The 23,015-nt window shown below is 42.0% G+C and overlaps 1 protein-coding gene across 9 annotated transcripts in view; it reads left to right on the top strand.

Moving 5' to 3' along the window:
- arhgap32b (Rho GTPase activating protein 32b) overlaps positions 1-23,015 on the top strand; it is a 117,689-nt gene that overhangs the window by 84,631 nt on the left and 10,043 nt on the right. For 6 of the 9 annotated variants that reach the window (XM_061752286.1, XM_061752283.1, XM_061752284.1 and 3 more), the window contains 7 exons: positions 1,698-1,748; positions 2,020-2,094; positions 16,239-16,388; positions 20,630-20,732; positions 21,833-21,977; positions 22,085-22,167; positions 22,600-22,707. In XM_061752286.1, the coding sequence (XP_061608270.1) occupies positions 1,698-1,748; positions 2,020-2,094; positions 16,239-16,388; positions 20,630-20,732; positions 21,833-21,977; positions 22,085-22,167; positions 22,600-22,707 (715 nt within the window). Of the gene's footprint in view, positions 1-1,697; positions 1,749-2,019; positions 2,095-7,908; positions 8,240-16,238; positions 16,389-20,629; positions 20,733-21,832; positions 21,978-22,084; positions 22,168-22,599; positions 22,708-23,015 lie in introns of those variants that run through there. The other 3 variants (XM_061752288.1, XM_061752291.1, XM_061752289.1) reach the window with 3 other exon arrangements.

The following is a 23,015-nucleotide window of genomic DNA, read 5'->3' as shown; positions in this document are numbered from 1 at the left end:
TAGTTGCTGGATTTCCCAGTGCCTTTGGAAGATAAAACAACTGACTGATCAGATGGAACCGAAATGCATCTCATGATACTGTAATCATTTGGAGCACATGAACAAGTTGAGATTTTAATTAATATGTCTGCACACTCTCCAGCTTTGGTAAACACCGCTTGTTCAGGTTCACTTGCATGCATATTGCACATTTACAGTGTTCCCACAATTTGCCCCTTTATGCACATTTGAGAGTGTTTTAATTTTAATCAAAATACGAGGAGCAGTCAAAAGGTAATGAGCCCAATGTAATTGAACCTCCATCCATCCATTTTCTGAGCCGCTTCTCCTCACTAGGGTCGCGGGCGTGCTGGAGCCTATCCCAGCTGTCATCGGGCAGGAGGCGGGGTACACCCTGAACTGGTTGCCAGCCAATCGCAGGGCACATAGAAACAAACAACCATTCACGCTCACAGTCATGCCTACGGGCAATTTAGAGTCTCCAATTAATGCATGTTTTTGGGATGTGGGAGGAAACCGGAGTGCCCGAAGAAAACCCACGCAGGCACGGGGAGAACATGCAAACTCCACACAGGCGGGGCCGGGGATTGAACCCGGGTCCTCAGAACTGTGAGGCTGACGCTCTAACCAGTCGTCCACCGTGCCGCCGTAATTGAACCTACTAATTGATATTTTTCTGAAATGTTCACAGTTTGTAGCTTAGTTGTTTGAAGGTTTATTTAAAAAAAGTTCTGTTTAAGCCTGTCCTCTTCCTGTCAGCCATTTTGGAAATAAGGTCATCGTTGGATGCCTATCAGAAGCAGAGCTGTGATTGAATTTCTTGCTTTGGAAGGGGAACCAGCGCTAATCACTTTCAAAAGGTTGCAAAATGTGTATGGGGTTAGGTTTATGTCATCAATGATAACACGGGATGGCGATGTCATCAATGGTGACTCTCTTGAATCAGTGCCTTGACCCTCACACTATTTCCAGTTGTAACTGCTGAAGATGGTCTGCAGCTCCTTTGCTCGTCACAGAGGTCACTCAAAGCAGGCTCTTTTTCTACGCCTTAGAGCCTTGGACACCCACTTTTTGACCGTACTGTAGCCTCATGCAGCTTCCCCATGCACATTATGCAACCTTTTGAAAATGTTTTGTGGTGGTTCCCCATACAAAGCAAGAAATTCCATCACAGCTCTCTGCTTCTGATAAGCATCCAACAATGACCTCATTTCCAAAATGGCCGACAGGAAGAGGCCAAGCGTAAACAAAACTTTTTTTTTAAAATAAATAAAATGTCAAATAAGTATTTAAACTACAAACCGTGAAAATTACCTACAAAAAAAATCATTAATACTACGTTCATTACTTTTTGACTGCCCCTCTTAGTTGTTTTTATTGCTACTGTAATTGATTAAATATATTTATTAAAATTATTATTTTTTTTATTAAATACAAATAGCCAATCGTTACTATTTACTGTAGTTTCCTAAACGCTGCTGCTGTCACAAGCATTATTATGCTAAATGGGCAGACCAAGGCTCAAGTTCATTGTCAGTCACACAGCAAATACTGCACCGTTGTTACAACCTGCATTGCTTGTTCTCACTGCTTTGATGCATCTTTAATACTGATGTCTCATTGCACACAGTTGAACTCTATGTAGTAATTGCATGTGTCTTGATCTGTTGCATTTGACTCTGACTCCTCTGCCTCAGCGTCCCCGTGCTCTGGCCTGCCGCCTGCCTCATGGAGTCTCTTCCCTCCCTGTGCGTGTTGGTATACTACTACTTCCACCCGCTCCATGCATCTCTGTCTCACTAGCGCACTTAAACATTTAGACTGTGATTGTGTTGGAGTTTGTTTGTCAGACTTGAGATGATTTTCGATACGGTCACATTGTGGTAATCTGAGACCAGTAAACAATTTCTATTTGTTCTAACTTGAAGTGCTTTTCTCCCTCTGCTGCTTCTCCCATGTCTCCATCCATCCATTCATCCATCTTTCTGTTGGTCGATCTGTCCATCGGGATGCATGCAGATTTGGAGATGGAGAGTGTAATACAGGACAATGCATGGGTGGCCGACCCGCTTAACCACTACAGCCTAAGTTCAGGTAGAACAAGCCCCTTTGGTGTGCTGCCCACAAACTAACTCCAAACCTGCAGTAATGTTTGATTTGTGCTACTCTCAAAAACGTAATTTGTATGCAAGTTCAAAATGCAGTGGAAACTGTAGATTTGACTACAATCCATTCTGCAACACTGGTGGACCTCTGATTTATTTATTCCCCCCTCCCCTAGCAAAGAGTGTTTGTTGAATTAATCCGTTCTAGGGTCAAACTGTCTCAATCATAAAACCTTTGTTAACTTTACGGGTTAAATTGACATTTTAAAATGCCCAACTGTTATACAAGTATACAGTATAATAATAAAAAAAAGAAGACCAATGTATGGTATACTCATCCTTTTATGATGGGTAACAAAGGTGGTGAGGGAGAAGGGATACAAGTTCCCTTTTGTACGTGCAACTAATTTTTTAGTGAGCAGTCCTCTTTTTTTTTTCTTTTTTTTTTTTCATTATTATTACCGGACAGAGCCTGGACAGAGATGTGTGTACCAAACGACTGACCATGGGCTAGTGTGACTAAGAGACAAAGCCGGCTATACTTCCATTTCTCATGATGTCATGCACAATGATGGTTCAATCTTAAACTTTGGTAGGAGGCATATGGAAATGTTAGTTGAATTCTATATTGTACAACCTTGAGTATGTTCAAATTTGGAGGTTCCACCGTATCCTTTTCAATAGTTTCATTCTATATGTAGACCCATGAGTTGACCTAATGATGCTCCACATCCCAATAAATGTTTCTGTTTGTGACCTTCCCATACCGTTTTGTAGTTAGAGAGTTAAGCAGTTAACCCTGTCTGGTTGTTGCATAACAATGGTGTATGTATGTGAAAATAGACTGTGAAAGATTGGTAAAAATGCAAATAATGGCCATATTTGCATTTTAGGTTAGTTCTGCCCATCAAGATGTTCTTTTTCGCATAATTACGTTTCAGGTTTGTCAGAATAATTGTTCCGGGGACCATCATATGTAATCCGTGTAAAAGAGAAGAAAACCTTAATATTGCTGCATATATAGGGACAGCTACAGTAGATTCATCCCTACTTTTAAAACAGTGTTCGTATGCAAATGACTTCAGGGGTGAGCCAGGTTACTGGAGCATTTCTCAAAGCTGCTCAGTGTATCCTGTGTCTGGATGCGGTCCAGCGGTGTTTGTGCAGGTCTGTTTGGTTGAAACCTAAAGGCCACGGCAGGGGTGTCGTGGATCTGGGTGCTCCTGACTAGCCTTGATTTATGTAAACCTTTCACAGCCTGGGGGGCCTGTAACCCCATCCATTGAGTTGTAAGCTTTGTCCTGCAACAGCATGAATCGCTGTTTCCCTCTCCATGGCGACTGAAAGAGCACATTCCTGTAGGGATCTACAAGAAGTGGGGAAAAAAAATTTCCTCACACTTCCAAGATCCAATCTGCACTCTCCTATTATTGCTACGCCCAAGTGAAATGATGGAAATTGATTGTATACAAGACTGTTAACTGAGGACTCGTGACTCTAAATGCAAATGATTGCATTGGAAGCTGGGGGGAAATTTACCATCTTCACAGCGCAAAAAAAAAAAAGTCTGTAGATGACATTCATTTGATAATAAAAATGAATATTCAGCCTTCTTTTCGTTTGACAGTGCAATGGACTTAAGAGTTGCTGACCCAGATGTACAGCAACCCCCTCCTTTGCGCGGCTTTCGTCATGTCTGGGGACCGGTGATTTGGGCAGCTGTTTGAGCATTTACGGTATGATCTCAAACAGCTGGCTATGTGAAGAGGAGAGGAAGTGATTGGATAGAGAATGTGTGACAGACTGAGTGTTTGATTTGCTCCTGCAGTTCCCAAGGATCCCAGCTCATTTCCTGGTGCTCCAACTCTGAGGTCCCTTGTGTAACTTGTCTCTCCACATGAGTAATCTTTACGACTGCATCTCTGTTTGGTGGAGGCCGGTGCCGAACTATGTTCTTAATTTGGTGCATATGTCAAAGCAAGGAGGTTTGTTTTAAGGCAGAAATACTATTCGTGGATTAAACATGTTCATGTTTTCTTGTTTTAACACCACATTGCTCATAATGTAATGTGGTGTAAGGCAACATGGCATCGGGCTCCTTGCCCCATTTGTCCTGTAGGTGACATAGTGAACGCTTGTATCAAAGGTCAGCTCCACCCCTCTGCGTTACTGTTCCTACAATGTGACTTACAAGGAGACACGTTTACCACAAGCTCGATGCTCTACCATTTTGAACAGGAATAAGAAATTTCAAACTGATTTGACCTTTTTATATCCAAATTTCAGTTGGCTCTTGGGGTTTATTGGTGTACAGTATACGCAGCATGTAATCTGTCACTGAGGAACATTGTAGTGTTTGTATTAATTGTATGTGATTGTGATACATACTCGGCCATTATTGGTTGTTAGTTTTGTTGGAATTAACGACTACTGAAACAACAAACTTGGACATGAATTTACAGTGTTTGAAAGCTGTTGTACAGATAGTAAATGTCAAGTTGAAGTCACATGTAGTGGAAGCGTGACTGCAGTCTCATGATTCCTGACCATCAATAAATCAGTTTAGCTTCATTTTGACTCAACATGCCTCCATAACAACTTATTTGGTTCAGGAAGCACAGTGATTCCCAGGAGGCAGTGAGGATGAAAGAAAGTCAAGGCCTCACTACTGTGTACAATAATTAAATTATTAATGATTGTGTCAGTCTCAAAGGGTTATAATGGGGTCAGTTGGTCTGTAATTTGGAATTCTAGAGTATTTATTCATTTAAACCAGACCTGCAGGAGCCTCATAATAGTTTGGGATTGTAATGGTGGCAAACATGAAAACGACATAAGTCATCAAAAGGAGAGTAGCTCAAGTGGAAACTAGACTTGGGAAACTAGACTCTTAAGTCTTTTAAAAATAGTTCTGTCAAAGCAATGGATCAACATAGTTCACAGTGAGTTTATACAAACGCAGATGCTTGTACATCAGAGTCGACTTAAATATTGTACTGGAGTTACATGCAGCACATATACGTTCAGGTGTCCACCGACGTTTGTTTTTGGGCAGGTTTGGATCAGCCAAATCACAGGTGGTGGGGGGAAACGAGACTGCGGTCAAGCCAGCCTCCACTCGTAAAGTCGCAGTCATTGGACGTATGGACGGTTGGATGTATGTGGCATTTTGAAATGCCACATCAATTCTGGGGGGGACACTGCACCACCCCAGGTCTCCAACAAAAGAGGTCCCACCCAAATCTGATGTGGCATTTCAAAATAAAAGTCCCCTGAATTTGGTATATTTCACTGTCACTACCACTGATTTAAAAAAAAATCTATGAGATATCGCAACACCAGTCCAGTACTAGGGGACACTACACCACCTCATGTCTCCAACAAAAGTGGTCCCACCCAAATCTGATGTGGCATATCAAAATAAAATAAAAATTTCACTGTCACTACCACTGATTTAAAACATTCATTAAAAAAAAAAATTTGAGATCACAACAACAGTCCAGTTCTGGGGGACACTACACCACCTCAGGTCTCCAACATGTCTCTTAGATGTTTTTTTCTGAATGTTTTAAATCACTCCTCCTGGAAGTTGTCACCTTATCGTGGTGGAGGGGTTTGTGTGTCCCAATGATCCTAGGAGCTAAGTTGTCTGGGGCTTTATGCCCCTGGCAGGGTCACCCATGACAAACAGGTCCTAGGTGAGGGACCAGACAAAGCACAGCTCAAAGAACCCTTATGACGACGACAAACTATGGACTCAGTTTTCCCTTCCCGGACGCAGGTCACCTGGGCCCCCCTCTGGAGCCAGGCCTAGAGATGGGGCTTGAAGGCGAGCGCCTGGTGGTCGGGCCTGCACCCATGGGGCCCGGCCGGGCACAGCCCGAAAGGGTAACGTGGGTTCACCTTCCCATGGGCTCACCACCTGTGGGAGGGGCCATAGGGGTCGGTGCAGTGCAAGCTGGGCGGTGGCCGAAGGCAGGGACCTTGGGGATCCGATCCCCAGCTACAGAAACTGGCTCTAGGGACGTGGAATGTCACCTCTCTGGCAGGGAAGGAGCCCGAGCTGCTGAATGAGGTCGAGAAGTTCTGACTAGATATAGTCAAACGCGTTTCCACACACAACTTGGGCTCTGGTACCAGTCCTCTCGAGAGGGGTTGGACTTTCTTCCACTCTGGAGTTGCCCACGGTGAGAGGTGCTGAGCAGGTCTGGGTATACTTATTGCCCCCCGGCTCGGCGCCTGTACGTTGGGGTTCACCCTGGTGGACGAGAGTGTAGCCTCCCTCCGCCTTCGGGTGGGGGGGACGGGTCCTGACTGTTGTTTGTGCCTATGCACCAAACAGCAGTTCAGAGTACCCACCCTTTTTGGAGTCCTTGGAGGGGGTGCTGGAGAGCGCTCCCGCCGAGCGGTGTTCTGTTATTGGACTTCTGTGCTCATCACGGATTGTCCATAACAAACACCATGTTCAAGCATAAGGGTGTCCACACGTGCACTTGGCACCAGAACACCCTTGGTCGCAGTTCGATGTTCGACTTTGTGGTCGAGTCATCGGACTTGCGGCCGCATGTCTTGGACACTCGGGTGAAGAGAGGGGCGGAGCTGTCAAATGATCACCACCTGGTGGTGAGTTGGCTCCGATGGTGGGGGAAGATGCTGATCCGACGTGGCAGGCCCAAATGTATTGTGAGGGTGAGGTGGTCTAGTGTCCCCTAGTACTGGACTGGTGTTGCGATATCTCATAAATTGTTTTTAAATGAATTTTTTAAAACCGTTGTAATGACAGTGAAATTTACCAATTTCAGGGGAGTTTTATTTTGAAATGCCACATCAGATTTGGGTGGGGCCACTTTTGTTGGAGACCTGAGGTGGTGTCGTGTCCCCCAGTACTAGACTGGTGTTGCGATATCTCATTGATTATTTTTTTTAACAGATGTTTTCAGTCAGGGGTAATGACAGCAAAATATGCAGTTTTCAGAGACTTTTATTTTGAAATACAATATCAGATCTTCATCAAACCTCTTTTAGTGGAGTCCTTGGTGGTCTGTCACACAGATCTGGACTTGTCTTGCGATACCGATGGGATTATTTTAGGGTGGCTTTGGTTCAGTAGGTAGAGCAGGTTCGAATCCCTGCTACGACTGTCTGCATGTCAAAGTGTCCTTGGGCAAGACACTGAACCCTAATTTGCTCCCAGTGGGCCTGGCAGTGCCTTCCATGGCAGCAGTCGCCCATTGGTTTATGAATGTGTGTGTGAATGTGAGGCTTTGTAAAGTGCTATATAAGTGCAGTACATTTATTTTTCATAAGATATCAATTAAACTACATTTTTAATGCATCGCAAGATTCAAATAAACCTTGCTGGTTGCATTCCTTCACCAAATAGCATTGACGTCCGTATTATTGGTAGGCTTTTATTTTGATGGTGGCTTTCGCCGCGAGTCGCCAGACTTATTACTGTAATGGCCTAGTATGAACAAAATTAGGGGCGGCTGGCTTGACTGCTACTTTACGAGTGGAGGCCGGCTTGACCACAGTGCGACTAGGGGCCGTTCAGGCCAGCACCATAGCGCCGTGTGATGTTTTTCACCGGTATAACCCACGAGGTCAACCATTACTGCGATGTGGCCAGCGATAGAAACAGTTTAACACCTCGGACACGTGCTTAAAATGCTGATTAAAAATATTTATTTTACCCTAGTCGTTCGTTTCAATTAAAAGGTTTGAATGAAATGAAAATAAATTTAAAGAAATGACTTATCATAGAGCGGAGGGCTGAAATGTTCCATATATGTTGGAGCACTTGAAGGCAGCACGAGTGGAAATGTAAACCAAGGCTTTTAGCGGAGGCGCGCACACGTGTGTGTTTGCGCGTGTGTGAAGATATTAGCTGACAGCGCAAAGAGGACACAGTGGGCTGCGGTCTGCCTTGCTCTTTTCGCCAGACTTTGGGAATCATTTAAATCTAGCTTCCGTCACCTAGCGTTACATTTGCTACCCTTTCAGTGTGTAGATTAGGACTGGGCCACTTTTCTACAGTTTTACGTCCGCAGAAGAAAAAGACGAGCATACTTTTGTCTGACTTTATGCGGACATAGAGCCCCGGGGCGAGTGTAGTACTGTACTGTGGAAACAAGGTAAGAAGATATCCTTGGCTTATACAATCGTATATTACACTATATTTTCACGTAGTAGTGACTAAATATACGTTAGAGGGGCGTGCTTCCTGGTAATTTGTTCTTCGGAAAGAAGTGAGCGATTACAATTAACCTTTGAGTGTTGGAATGGTCTTCGCAGTCGAAAGGAAATAATTATCCTTCCTTGTATTTACTACTTCCCAAAATGTAATTACTGTTCATTTCTGTGACCGATAGAGAAATGTATTGGCTTGAAGTTGCACAATACAAACCAAATTGTTTATATCAATTATAATTTAATTTCTACCACAAAATTCACAACCAATCTAGTTAATGGGTCAAAGGGACTTACTGGTCTGTAAACCTGGTTTAGCTGTTAGAATGTTTTTGTCTTACGACATGCCGTTAGAGCTGTCAAAGTATTTGAGTGCCCTGAAATCTGTTGAAAGAATACAGTACTCTTTGTCATTGCGAGATACTTGCAGCAGTACAATGCAACAGAATGAGCTTAGCAGTGCTGTGAAATGCATAAATAATAATGGTAAATAATGGCCCTTCTGTCCTCCTACCGCCAAAATTAGTGTTGAGTCGCCATTGATTGTCATTGATCCGTTAAAACCTGGAAGACTTTTGGTTGTACACTTGGCCACTTGGTTCAAACAATGTCAGTGTTACTCATGACTGCTGTTCAATAGGGAGACTCTCTGCTGTTGTTTACAGTATTAGCAATGCAGACAGAAAATGGTTAGGTTGTGTTTGTGTGTGTAAGCGCTATTGTTTTTATGGTTTCTGTGGTTGTGATTTTCCATGGCCTTCATTGTGATTGTAATGAAATAAAGCTACTTTGTATATATACATTTGATCTAAAAGATGAACCTAGTATTGACTGTGGCAGATCAATTCATTATTAAAATATTATATTTTCCTTTTTTGTTTATTGATACGGTTGCTCCCCTCCCTGAGCCGTCACCTTATCATGGTAGAGGGGTTTGTGTTTCCCAATGATCCTAGGAGCCAAGTCATCTGGGGCTTTACCCCCCTGGCAGCATCACCAATGACAAACAGATCCTAGGTGCGGGACCAGACAAAGCACGGCTCAAATGACCCACTATGATGAATAACATAAATGGACTTCAGAGGAGGACCAGCTCTACACCATTAGCAGGGTCCTCATGGGTGCATGGGAGTTTGCCCAACTAGTCTACATGCGTTCTATGGACTTGGAGAAGGCGTTCAACTGTGTCCCTCAGGGAGTCCTGTGGGGGGGTGATCCGGGTCTATGGGGTGCCGGACTCCCTGATATGGGCTGTTCGGTCCCTGTACGACTAGTGTCAGACTTTGGTCTGGATTTACAGCGGTAAATCAAATTCATTTCCAGTGAGGGTTGGACGCCACCAAGACTGCCCTTTGTAACAAATTCTGTTCATTACCTTCATGGACAGAATTTCTAGGTGGAGCCGGGGTTTTGAGTGGGTTTGGTTTAGTGACGGCTAGTGTCACATCGCTGCTTTTTGCAGATGTAGTTCTGAGGGTGTCATCAAGCTGTAAGTGAGGAGATCCTGCTCCAATTGAAGGAGTTCAAGTATCTCGTGTTCTTGTTTACGAGAAGAATGTAGTGGGAGATCGACAGACAGATGCAGCGTCCGCAGTAATCTGTACACTGTACCAGACTGTTGTGGTGAAGATTTGCCGGTTGGTCTACGTTCCTCGTCTCACCTATCGTCACACTACGGCTCGTGACCGAAAGAACAAAATCACGGATACAAGCGGCCAAAATGAGTTTCCTCCGTAGGGTATCCGGGCTCTCCCAATGAGATAGGGTGAGAAGCTCGATCATCTGGGAGGGGCTCAGAGTCGAGCCGCTGCTCCTTCGCATTGAGAGGAGCCAGATGAGGTGGCTCGGACATCTGCTTAGGATGCCTCCCTGGTGAGCTGTTCCGGGCACATCCCACCGGGAGGAGGCCCCGGGGTTGACCCAAGACACGCTGGAGAGACTAGGTCTCTCGCCTAGCCTGGAAACGCCTTAAATTCCTCCCGGAAGAGCTGAACAAAGTGTTTGGGGAAAGGGAAGTCTGGGCTTCCCTGCTTAAGCTGCTGACCCTGTGACCCCGACCTCGGCTAAGCGAAGGAAAATAGATGGATGGCTGCAGTTGCCAAGCAACAATAGTGAACATAATGAAGTTGAAGTCAAGAGATTTGTTACAAAAACTGTTGCAGGAGAGCCATTAAAATTTCCCGCTCAAGCACCTACAGTTACTGGGTGTGTTGTTGAATCCAGAGGGGGTTTCGGCCAAAGTGAATAGACTTAGCTCATTTATGAAGATTATGTTGATATTTGTATTCAGGGCAAGGTGGCACAAAGTAGTTGTATCAGATGACTCAGACTCAAGCCTTTTCTTTGGCTCTATGGTGTCTCTGTCCTACAATATCACGTCTACGTTGCTATGAAGTTGGAATTTTCCTGCCCAACTGCTTCCTTTGAAAATGTCTCTCTGATTACATTGACAGGGCTGTGGGTTTGGGTTTTGAAGCAGGGAAAAGAATGAACATTTGCCATTACGTGGATAATTGTTTTCTGCTGTAATGCTTGGCCGCATATCCTAGTCCCCCCAACCCCCACTCGTCATATCCAAGCCTCAGTGGGGAAAAATTTTGTCACACATAAAGCTGCAACTTAAACCTGCCAGTGGTCCTTAGGCTACAACTCGTGTTGAGCTGTATCCTGTCTGGATATTATCTGTTTTATATTCAAATGCCAGGGCACGGCTGCAGGCTCAAATTTCCCTAGCTATCATCATCTGGATCCCCACCCTGCACCAGAATGCCACATGTCAATTTATGACTATGTTAAAAAAAAGAAACATCTGATTAGAAACCACTTAACTGTGTTTAAAAATGAATATCAGTTTACTTTTGGGGAGCTTAGGTCTTTGCATGTGTTTGTGTTGTTTTCTGTGGTTCTGGGAAAATTGTTTCCAGCTTGAGTACTAGCCATGATATTGTCACATCCCAACATTCTTGGAAATTGCTAATGAACACTGGAATGTCTGTTTTGCGTTTGTGTGTAAAGCTTGAAAGAGGATGACTGCCATCAGACAAGAAGCAGCTAAGACAATATGCTGTAGCTTTCCACCTTGGAAAATGGAATAGTTTTTAAGATAAGTCCATTTTGGGGACGAAAGGGTTGAACTGTTCCCATTCAAAAACCTTTTCTAACTGTCGAGGCATTGTAATAAATTAACATTCTTAACAGTCAGTGTAGTGTACAAATAAGTAAACCACTGCTATTTTTTAAATGTAAAAATGTCGAAGATAATGCTACTAACTTTCGTACTTGTTACAAGTCTTAAAAGTCCATCCATCCATTTTCTTCAGTTCATTTGGGATGGTGTCATAAAGGCAACAGCTTAAACGTGGAAGCCCAGACTTTTCTCTCCACTAAATTGATAGCTTCACCTTTCGGCTCACCTTCTCCTTGACTACGACAGACTGATTCAGAGTCTAGATCATTCCCAGGTCAGCATTGCAAATGAGAATCCTTTCTCAATTGCCTTACCCCAATGACGTCAAACTCGAGGCCCGGGGGCCTGATCCGTCCTGCCATATCATTTTATGTGGTTCCCGAAAGCAAATCATGTGTGTGAACTTCCACGATTCTTGCTCAAATCTGTTGTGTCTATGTAATAATATGAGGAGGCGATTAAACAATTATATGGTTTTACAGTCAAAACAGACCTCTGAGGGAAACCGGAACTACAATGTGGCCCGCAACAAAAAGCGGTTTGACACTCCTGCCTTACCTGGATAAATAAAGGTTGAATAAATGAAATTTAAAAAACTGCAGAAGCTGCATCAATCCAGCTGTCAATCTCTCGCTCCATTATTCCCTCACTTGCGAACAAGACCCCAAGACACTTGACCCCCTCCACTTGGGGCAGGCTCTTATGCTAAACCAGAAGAGCACTCTTCACCCTTATCTGAGTGAAGACCATGGGCCTCGCAGCTTTGGAGGTGCTGATCCTATTCCCAACCGCTTCACACTCAGCTGGGAACTGCTCCAGCAGGAGTTGATGATCAGGTCTTGATGAAGCCCCAAGAACCATGCACATCATCTGCAAAAAAGTAGGGACATATTACTGAGACCACCAGACTGGACACCCTCGACGGCATGGCTGCACCTAGAAATTATGTCCATAAAAGTTATGAACATAATAGGTGACAAAAGGCAGCTTTGGCACAGTCCAACTCTCACTCAAAATGAATCCGACTTATTGCCAGCAATGCAGACCAAACTTGATACTGCTCATACAGGGAGCATGCACTGAGAAACACAGAGAATGCCATCTCCAAGTCACAAATCACATGTAAACTTCAGTAGTTGGGCAATCTACCATGCACCCTTCAGGGCCCTGCTCTACACCCTGCTGAGGGTGTAGAGCTGGTCCACTGTTCCACAACCAGGACGAAAATCGCATTGCTCCTCTTAAATCTCCAGAACAGCTGAAAGACCTTACTAGTGATGCTGAGGAGGCCAATCCCCCTGTAGTTGGAACACACCCTCTAGTCCCCTCTACTTAAAAATGGAGACCACCATTCCGGTCTGCCAGTCCACAGGCAAGGTCGCTGTCGATGGGCCCTAGCTCCCTGCGACAGGATAAGTGGTGCAGAAAATGGATGGATGAGTGTTCAAAAATCACACTGAAATCATTTAACCAAGTTTTAGTTCAAAACCAAAAATACAATTTTCTTGATAGAAACAATGAAAATGGGTAAATGTTGACTTTTGTACATTAAAAACTCTTTTATAATTTCTAAGCCACTATACTTATTAGAGGTCTGAGCTATAAATGTAAAATGGACAAAATTAAAACATCGCTATCCTTAAATGAAATGTCTTTAACACATCTGGAAGATCAGAAGTGAAGCTACTGCCCCACACGCTGTCATCTATCCTGACATAAAGCAGATGGGGAGTCTCTGTCTGACCTCTGGGGAGACACACTTGCTATTTCGCTCCCCTTCCTTGAGCCTTCCAGCCAGTCTGGAAAAAAATAAAAGCAATGTACCAAATGTAAACCTCCCTTGTGTAAACAAAGTTGCCTCAACAGACTTGTTTGGGTACAGTAAATCCAACATTTAATAATCAAATGTTGAGCAATGACCCACAGTATACCAGACAAAGAAATTAGTTTAGCTACTTTTTTCTTGTCCGCGTATTACTTTTGCAGTCATTTTTGTTATCCTTCTAAATTTGCTCTGTGGACTATCAATTAGGTTTCTGCATATAGTATAGCACTACGGTGTATACCTGTATTCAACATGCAAAACAGGTATTTTAACCTTTAATTAATGGGCAAGAGGGATAATTCACACTAGACACTTTGTTGTTGTATGTAATTATAGCAGCACATTTGTTGGAGGATTGGGATGTATTACCGTATTAAAGTAATCATTGTCACATCGTCGTTTTAGTAGTCACCCATAAGGTGATGATAGTCGAGTCAGCGTTGATTAATCGATGACGTCATTGATATTTTCAGTTGTCTACTCGCTGTGTGCTCTTTTACCTCCAAGAAAAGATATTTAATGTTCAAACTGATCAACTTCATTGTTTTTAGCAAATAATCATTAACTTAGAATTTTATGGCTGAAAGGTGTTTCAAAAAAGCTGGGACAGGTGGCCGTCGTCAGTGTGGGACTATTTGGGTGTCTCAGACAGACAACACGTAAGTTATTTGCAGTCTGTGCACAATTGAAGTACGTCGTGGGGAACGTCATCTAAATGCTTCAACACAACAAATTTGATCGAGCACCGAGAATGTACACGAGGAGCATGCTGCGTTCAAGCAACGCAGCGTGAAAAAAAAGAGGAAAAGATAACTCAGTTGTCGTATTTTACGCTTCATAATGCGCCACACATTTTCAACAGGAGACAGGTCTGGACTGCAGGCAGGCCAGTCTAGTACCCGCACTCTTTTACTACGAAGCCACGCTGTTGTAACACGTGCAGAATCTGGTTTGGCATTGTCTTGCTGAAATAAGCAGAGGCGTCCATGAAAAAGACATTGCTTGGATGGCAGCATATGTTTCTCTAAAACCTGTATGCACCTTTCAGCATTAATGGTGCCTTCACAGATCTGTACGTTACCCATGCCATTGGCACTAACACAGCCCCATACCATCACAGATGCTGGCTTTTCAACTTTGCGTCCATAACAGTCCGGATGGTTCTTTTCCTCATTGGCCCGGAGGACACGACGTCCACAATTTCCAAAAACAATTTGAAATGTGGACTCGTCGGACCACAGAACACTTTTCCACATTGCATCAGTCCATCTTAGATGAGCTCGGGCCCAGAGAAGCCGGCAGCGTTTCTGGGTGTTGTTGATAAATGGCTTTTTCTCTGCATAGTAGAGTTTCAAGTTGCACTTACGGATGTAGCGCCGAACTGTATTTACTGAGATTGGTTTTCTGAAGTGTTCCTGAGCCCATGTCGTGATATCCTTTACACATTGATGTCGGTTTTTGATGCAGTGCCGCCCGAGGGATCGAAGGTCACGGGCATTCAATGTTGGTTTTCGGCCTTGCTGCTTACATTCATTGATTTCTCCAGATTCTCTGAACCTTTTGATGATATTATGGCCGGTAGATGATGAAATCCATAAATTCCTTGCAATTGTACGTTGTGGAACATTGTCCTTAAACTGTTTGAACGCAGTTCAGCCATAAAATTCTAAGTTCATGATTATTTGCTAAAAACAATAAAGTTTATCAGTTTGAACATTAAATATCTTGTCTTTGTAGTGTATTCAATTAAATATCGGTTGAACATGATTTGCAAATCAATGTATTCTGTTTTTATTTGTTTAACACAACGTCCCAACTTCATTGGAATAGGGGTTGTAGTTTATGAAATGATTTCATTCTTTGAGCTCTGCCGCCCTTAGCTCGCCCGTTCGGACCAGAAACAGAAGCGTTCGAGCCGGCTGGGATCGGAAACGGAAGTGTTCTGTCCAGTCTCGACGTGTCAATTGAGAGGCGCAGCTGTTGCGGCGGAGAAGATCCGGTCAATTTTCAAAATAAAACACAATGACACGCGAATTGCAATACAACAGAAATTATATAAATTGATCATTCTTTCTCTGCGGCCCAGTAACAAATGCCTCACGGCCCGGTACCGGTCCGTGGTTGGGGACCACTGGTCTACATATTTGAACAAGACTTACACAAAGTGTTTTTAACTGAAAATTGATTTAGTCAATGATAAGTCTGATTATGGGCATTAATTTAATTGTATTAAATAGTATTAAAAAGACAATTCTGGGTAAAACCGAGTGAGGACATGAAGTTGTAGCACATGGTGTTTCATTACACAGGGATATTGTCACCATTTTTTGTCCACATTTTCCGGTTTCCGTCTTAGAAGGTAAAATAGCATGCAGAAGTTGTGCACTAAACCATCTTCCATAAACTGTGTCTCTCTCAAAGATGAATCACACACACCCCAGTTAGTAAACATCGTGTGGATAACGAATCGTAGAGGCCATTGGTCCACACAAGTATCTTGCTATCGCACATGATTTGACTGTCATTCCTTATCTACAGTACACTTACAACTGAGGACAGTTTGATTCATTTTCAAACTGTTTTGCATCTCTGAAACTAAATATACAACTCGTATATTATTTTCCCAGCTGTAATTTTTTAACTGGTAGAGTTTGGGTATTTTGTTCGTGTATTTTATGTGACTCTTTTTGGTTTCATATTTTGAGACAGAGCAGACAATACTGGTTTTGGATTCGGAGTACAGAATTTCATAGCAACCGCCTGAGAGGTTATATTTAAAAACAAAGTTTTCACTTTACTGTGATGACACTTGCCTAAAGGAAGAGGTTGCATTAGAATGAAGCCAAAATGCACAAAGAGACAGAACTGAGCTGCTTCTGTGTGCACTCTATGTAGGGTTCTCATAACTTTACTTCCTACCTTCCATCTTCAGTGTCTAAGAAGCATGGCAAGCTGATCACCTTCTTGCGCTCCTTCATGAAGTCCAGGCCCACCAAGCAGAAGCTGAAGCAGAGAGGCATCCTCCGGGAGAGGGTATTTGGCTGCGACCTGGGGGAGCACCTCCTCAACTCTGGACATGATGGTGAGAGAGAGTCACACTTAAAAACATATCATTGATTTAAATTTATTGCCCCTCGGTTCTGCAGAAGTATAATGAATCCTGCAATCCTACCAGTTCTACATACATTTTATTAGTAGCACAGCGTCGCACAAGACTCCTCAGCGAGAACCACCATTCCGTCTCCGCTAGTGATGAGGCAATTTACGCTTAACCAATAAACCGTAATAGGATTTTCAATGGTTAGTATTACCGCTTCGAATTTTCAGCATCTTATTTAGCGTCTCTGACAGTAGTAGTTGTCTTTCGATTTCTCCCATCCAATGCACGCCACAACAGCAAAGAAAGAAAGAAAGAAGACAAACTATAGAAAAAGACGACATCAAGGAAGAACACACCAGATGTATGTTACGGGGCTATGAGATATTTACTTCTTGCATACAATAGTTTGGAGAGGATTATTGGTACTGTTGTGGTTCATAGCTAACATAGTATAATACAATAGTTGCTCTTTACAACAAAAATCCAATTAGTTTGTTTGATGGTTTTTATTCTTCACAAAACCTTTTGGTTTTCTGTGTGTTTGTTTACCTTTTCTTTTAACAATATAATAGTGATATTATTGGTCACTACACTGTGTTCCCAATTATTAGGTACAACAAGCTCTTTAAGGTATAACAGTGGCTGGCTATTTAGAGTGTTATAGGTGAGGAGAAGGATTTTAAGTCATTACTCAAGTTGCAGCATGGACGAGCTGCAGACTCTTTAGAGGCTACTAAAAGAGAGCTACAAGAACCCATCCTAAATGCTGCAAAAGTATGCACTATAGGCTTTCAGCATAAGCTAGTGGCAAAATATATCTAATTTTTTTTTATGTCGCACAAAACTGAAAAAAGGCTGTGCTTGATTGACACTTGTTGATGGTGAGGTAAATGATGACTGTGCCACTACATGCTTTGCCAAGTTCGGTCATTTTAGCTTCATCGGAATTCAGTTGCTAGCAATGGCAGTCGTCCAATTCATGAATTTTTTTATTTATTTTTTTTCAGGCACAACTGAAGTTTGGATAACTGATTACTTTCTTTAGGTTTCATTCATTGTTTTACAGTATATCATCACAGTGTGTATTTATTACGGAAGGTCCACCAGCTGACATTAATCCGATATGTTATAATTATTATTATGGCATGCCCTAGTAGTGTTTGGACTCATGACTGAACTGTACATAGTCCATTATGTAAAAATCTCTATATTGTGAACACAGCCACTGTATTCATTCATGATGCTTACAAACTGTCAGTTATCTGACAAGTAAGATTTAAACTTATCACAGTACAGGAAGTTCCTTTAATAGCAAATGACATTCTCTAAACAGGAATGGGCAACTTTGATCAGCGCAAGGGCCATGTATTTAGTACCTGCGCCTTCAGTGGAGATTTACATGACTTAAGCCATCTCTTAATACCACTACTATCATGTTGCAATTATAGAAACCATCAATGCTATACAAACTTTCAACATAACACCACTTAAGTGTGCCACGTACATCATCTGTAGCAGTTCAGAATTAGACTTTACACCGATCTGATCGGTATCAGCCGATAATTAGCATTTTATGCTGATCGGCTTTAATGTCATCATTCGCCGTTCCGATCGATGACGTCATTGATCGGCTCCGCAAAAGACATTGACTCTGCGTCGCCATCGTGTACAGTCTATTTGTATCCAAAAGCTAGTTTATTTGTAGCCTTGTCACGTGTCTTTTAACGGAGTACTGTAAATATCTGAGCGCCAATAAAGTTATTAAAAAAAAAACACAAAAAAAAAAAACATGTCGGCGGTGTGGGACAGACAACACGTAATGCGTGGATCAGACTAGAAGACAAATTTGGTCTTTTACGATCACTTGGCTTTTATCTCATCAACTCAAACGTGATCTTCCCTCGTGACGTAGCTAAGATCGAGAAATTCGAATGACAGAGGTTCTTCTACAAATAGCAACAATTAGCAACACTTGCACATTATCAAACAGAGCAAGCAACAATAAATCAAAAGCAGTAACAGAACAGTAGACAGGTCCTCACTTTTAGCGGAGGCACAGTTCTTTGGCACTGAAGCAGGAGAAAAGAAAAAAGAAAGCGGGGAGACCTACGGGAGGCGGAGGATGAGCGCTCGTTTAATTGTCAATAAACAAGATTTGACAGCAGCAAACTCTAACCGGATATTAAAAAATGAAAACCCTGCACCCTGACTGCAAACAGCCAATGATATTTTAGCGGATAGTGTCCTGAGAACACAATTGGGAGTAAAAAAAAAAAAAAAGTCTGGTCGCTGCTGCACTGCGGCTGCCTGCACTTTCTTTGAAGACAAAATAACAAAATAAAAAACAGCTTTTCCCGGTAACGGACTATTTTAGCAGTGAGGGTAACCGTGACGTATTTTTTAATGTGGTAAACTGTCAAAACGGTAATCGTCCCGTGTCTATCGGCCACATAGGTGGCGAGTTATGAGGGGAATTATGACCTTTCATGGAACCCCAATATACAGCGGCTGAAATAAGTATTTAACACGTCACCACTTAATATCTGAGCTTGTTTGTTCTACTTTCTTTGTATGGATGGATTATTTGGGTTGTTCCCAACATCTGGTGAAATTTTCATGTCAATAGCACCTTTGGAAATATAGTTGCGAAAAATGGTGACGTGTTAAATACTTAGTTCAGCCGCTGTATATACGTACATATGTTACACATTATTAATAATTACTATTTAAATGGCATTGTACCTGCCAAACCCTAGCAGCTGAATCCAACGGACACTGTAGCTGGGGAGAGAACATGGGAACGAGCTGCCATCTTGCAACACTGCATCCGCCTGTACACATGGCCGATGCATACCATGGCCACGTGCATTTATCCCGTTGGAGCTTTCTGAGGGAAGGCGGTTGTCTATCCGTGGCAGAAGCTAGCAAAAGCTGAGCCTTAAAAAAAAAATAGATGTTTCGCTGCTCTCAAAAAACTTAAAACAAAGGTAAAGGTAAAAACGAGGAAAGCGATAGGAGTCCGTCTTCTCAGACGTGCACTGCCTTCTATTTGTGATATTTTCTTGAGTTCCCCAGTTTGGGAATTGAGACACACGACAACTGTAACACATCTGCCTGCAGGCAGCTCGGTGAGGGTTCAATGGCAGGCTTTATGGAGTGTGAAAACATGACAAAAATAAAGACTGAGGGTTTATTACATGCTCACTACATAAAATGGTTGGGTAAATATACTAAATTTCAGATCAAGGCAACAAGTCAGCGACTCATCATCATGGTACCACAAGTTATGTGGACACAGATCTGAGTTTGGAGTTTAGTGTTGATACTTGACCTCTGTAAATCAAGTGATAAAACCATTTTGTTGCAATAAATGATCAAATCTGGACACCCTAAAGACAAATGAAAGTACTTGGAATTCCTTGAATATCAATCTGTCTGACTTTCCTCAAACATCTACATAACACAGCATGATAAATGGAAAACCAAAAAAAATCTTTTCACGTTAAGTAAATGTGGATTTGTTTATCCTCACTCTCCTCTTTTCTGCTGGAGAATGGCAGCTGGTTTCCTTAAAATATGGCTTCCCCCACCCCTACCCATCTGTCTTGCTATGTGTGGAATTTGTCTGAGCAGCAAGTGAATGTGTTGAGCTGTGGGAGGCCTGGGAACCGTTTTTATACATTATCTCCACTATTTACTGATTCATGGTTTGCAGTACAATTAATGACACTTTTTTTGTCTTCTCCCTCACTCTTGAAGTGCATTTCAGTTTAGGTTAGTTCTGCAGACTATGGTTTGCAGATGTAGTCAGCTGCCTTAGCCACCACCATTTCTCTCTTAGTCATCAAAAAAAAAAAACTCTGGTTGATGGACAATAAAACTCCACCATAAGTATTTAGGATAGGACAACAACAGCAAAAAAAGAAAAAAATACAAGTTACCAATTTAAATTTTTTTAAATTTACACTGTTCCTTCCTAAAAGTACAAGAAAGAAAGCAACAGGACAGGTTAAAAAAGAGAAAAAAAGGAAGCAATCCCACCATGTAGCCTCCATTTTTTTTTTTTGTCAAAAAAGCTCCAAAATTAATTTTGAACATTCAGCCCACACCATCCTTGAACTTGCAGCGTTCAGCAAAGACTAATCAGGTATTGGCAGAATGTGAGCGTGTATAATAGCATGTTTTTTTTTTTTTTTTTTTTTTTTTTTTCTTCCTGTGTGCAGTTCCCCAGGTCCTCAAGAGCTGCACCGAGTTCATCGAGAAGCACGGTGTGGTGGATGGCATCTACCGCCTCTCTGGAATCGCTTCCAATATTCAGAAATTGCGGTAGGAACTTTATTTGACCCTGCAGTACAGCCGACTTATATAAAGCAACACGCATTCTGGAGTTATGTTTGCTGTGGCGTGTCTCCTCTGTTTACATGGAATTATATCGAACATGAGTAGAATGCGCTTGTGTATGTGTGGGATGGATCCACTAGCAGGGTGCAACCCGGAAGATATTATGGACTCTTAGTCATCTGTCCCTCTTCGAGATTTTTTTGTGCCCAGAACATTGATGACAGTTTTATTTAGATCAGATAAATTTTTTTGGGGGGGATCTCAGCATATTTCCTCAATTTTTGTGGCAATAAGATATTTTTATATATATTATTAAATGTATTGTAAATTGTATTGTATGTAAATTATATTATTAAATGTATTGTCTGTGGTTCTTCCGCATGTATATAATTAGATATATATATATATATAATTATATATATATATATATATATATATGTATATATATATATATATATATGTATATATGTATATGTATATATATATATATATATATATATATATATACATATATATATATATATGTATATAATTATGTATATATATATATATATGTGTGTGTGTATATATATATATATATATATATATATATAGATATATCCAGCTCTGGTAGGAAGCCGCCATGTTTTCAAGCGCGTAAACAATGACATCACCGCACATTCGTGTCAAGACAGAGCATGCATAGACAGAGCGCAGTCCGACATCGTTCGAGTCACAGAGGAATTCCCAGCATGCCGAGCGTCTTATGTCAGTTAGGGTTAATAATCCCCTAAATATTGTTCATAGACCTAATGTGTGTTTCTACCCGCCTCTTCCTCGTGTTGTTGTGTGTTAACTGTTGTTTATTTTGTACCGTGAGTGAGTGTCACATTGCGACCGATGCCCCCCCTTGTTGTCGCTGACTTTAGTGTGGCTAGTGTCTATGACTCATTGAATGCCCATTATACGTGAGAAATGACAGTATTTTTTTTTTTTGTTAAATTGGACCTGTGTCCAACCACAAATTACAGGTGTCCTGAATGGTGAAGTATTTTTTTTTTTTTTTTTTTCAACCCTCTGTCTTTGTGATCTTTCTCTCTCATTAGGCATGAGTTTGACTCTGAGCAAATCCCCGACCTGACCAAAGATGTTTACGTACAGGACATCCACTGCGTTGGCTCGCTGTGCAAGCTCTACTTCAGAGAACTGCCCAACCCCCTGCTCACCTATCAGCTCTATGAAAAATTTTCTGTAAGTTATTTATGTTATTATATTGCGGGTTTGCTTTACTGCTGTGTCACTGTACAATGACAAGTAACATTGGTCCATTCATCTGTGTCTGTGTGTTCACTCTGCAGGAGGCCGTATCAGCAGCAACCGATGAAGAACGACTTATTAAAATCCATGACGTCATCCAGCAACTTCCTCCACCACATTACAGGTCAGAACAGAGACACGCTATCTCCCTGTGGCAGACGTAAGGAGTGCATTCAAACAATAGTTCACATTCTGCCAAATAAGCATCCAAAAAACTGTCCGAGATGAGTAAGATGATCACAGTTACTCTATCTCACAAGAGTACACTGCTCACGTTTCAGAAACCATTTAACACAACATCTGAAGAGACAATGCTATGGAAATGAAACTTGTATATAACTTCAGAGTAGTTAATGTATAGCAATGTAAAGTATACCCAAGTTTCATTTCTATAGTAGTGTCCCTTAATGAGCTGTATTTAATGGTTGCTGAAATGTGAGGAGACATTCACAAGAGATTTGATACACACAGAGAAACTAGAATACATTGTGGCTCAGATTCACTTGGCATATCACTATCTGAACAGTGAAAGTAATTCATATATTTGCTCGTCTAGAACGCTAGAGTTCCTCATGAGACACCTTTCCCGCCTGGCGGCATTCAGCTACATCACCAACATGCACAGTAAGAACTTGGCCATTGTCTGGGCCCCCAACCTGCTGAGGTGAGATATCAGTTGCTGGAAGGATGTATTTTCTTTTTTCCCCATTTGTAAAGCAGTACTGTACTGTTGTGTCCTATGGTTGGTACTGGAAAGAGATAATGATAAAGATAGGAATACTAGGTGACCGTTTTTACTATCGCAATGCAAAAGGAATACTAACAACCACGGCAAAGCGGCCATAAATATTCTTGTGCATGAGTAAGAGGCCCACCTCTTACGATCATGCTGCTGCCGGGAACATGTTCCATGCTTGAACGTGTAACGTAGTCGAACATTAAACACTGACTTCAGGTGTCAAGTGTGTCCAA

Source organism: Phyllopteryx taeniolatus, chromosome 17 (genome assembly GCF_024500385.1).
Source record: "Phyllopteryx taeniolatus isolate TA_2022b chromosome 17, UOR_Ptae_1.2, whole genome shotgun sequence".
NCBI classification, from domain to species: domain Eukaryota; kingdom Metazoa; phylum Chordata; class Actinopteri; order Syngnathiformes; family Syngnathidae; genus Phyllopteryx; species Phyllopteryx taeniolatus.
Note: the sequence above shows the minus strand (reverse complement) of the source record. Positions and strands in the feature narration are given on the sequence as shown.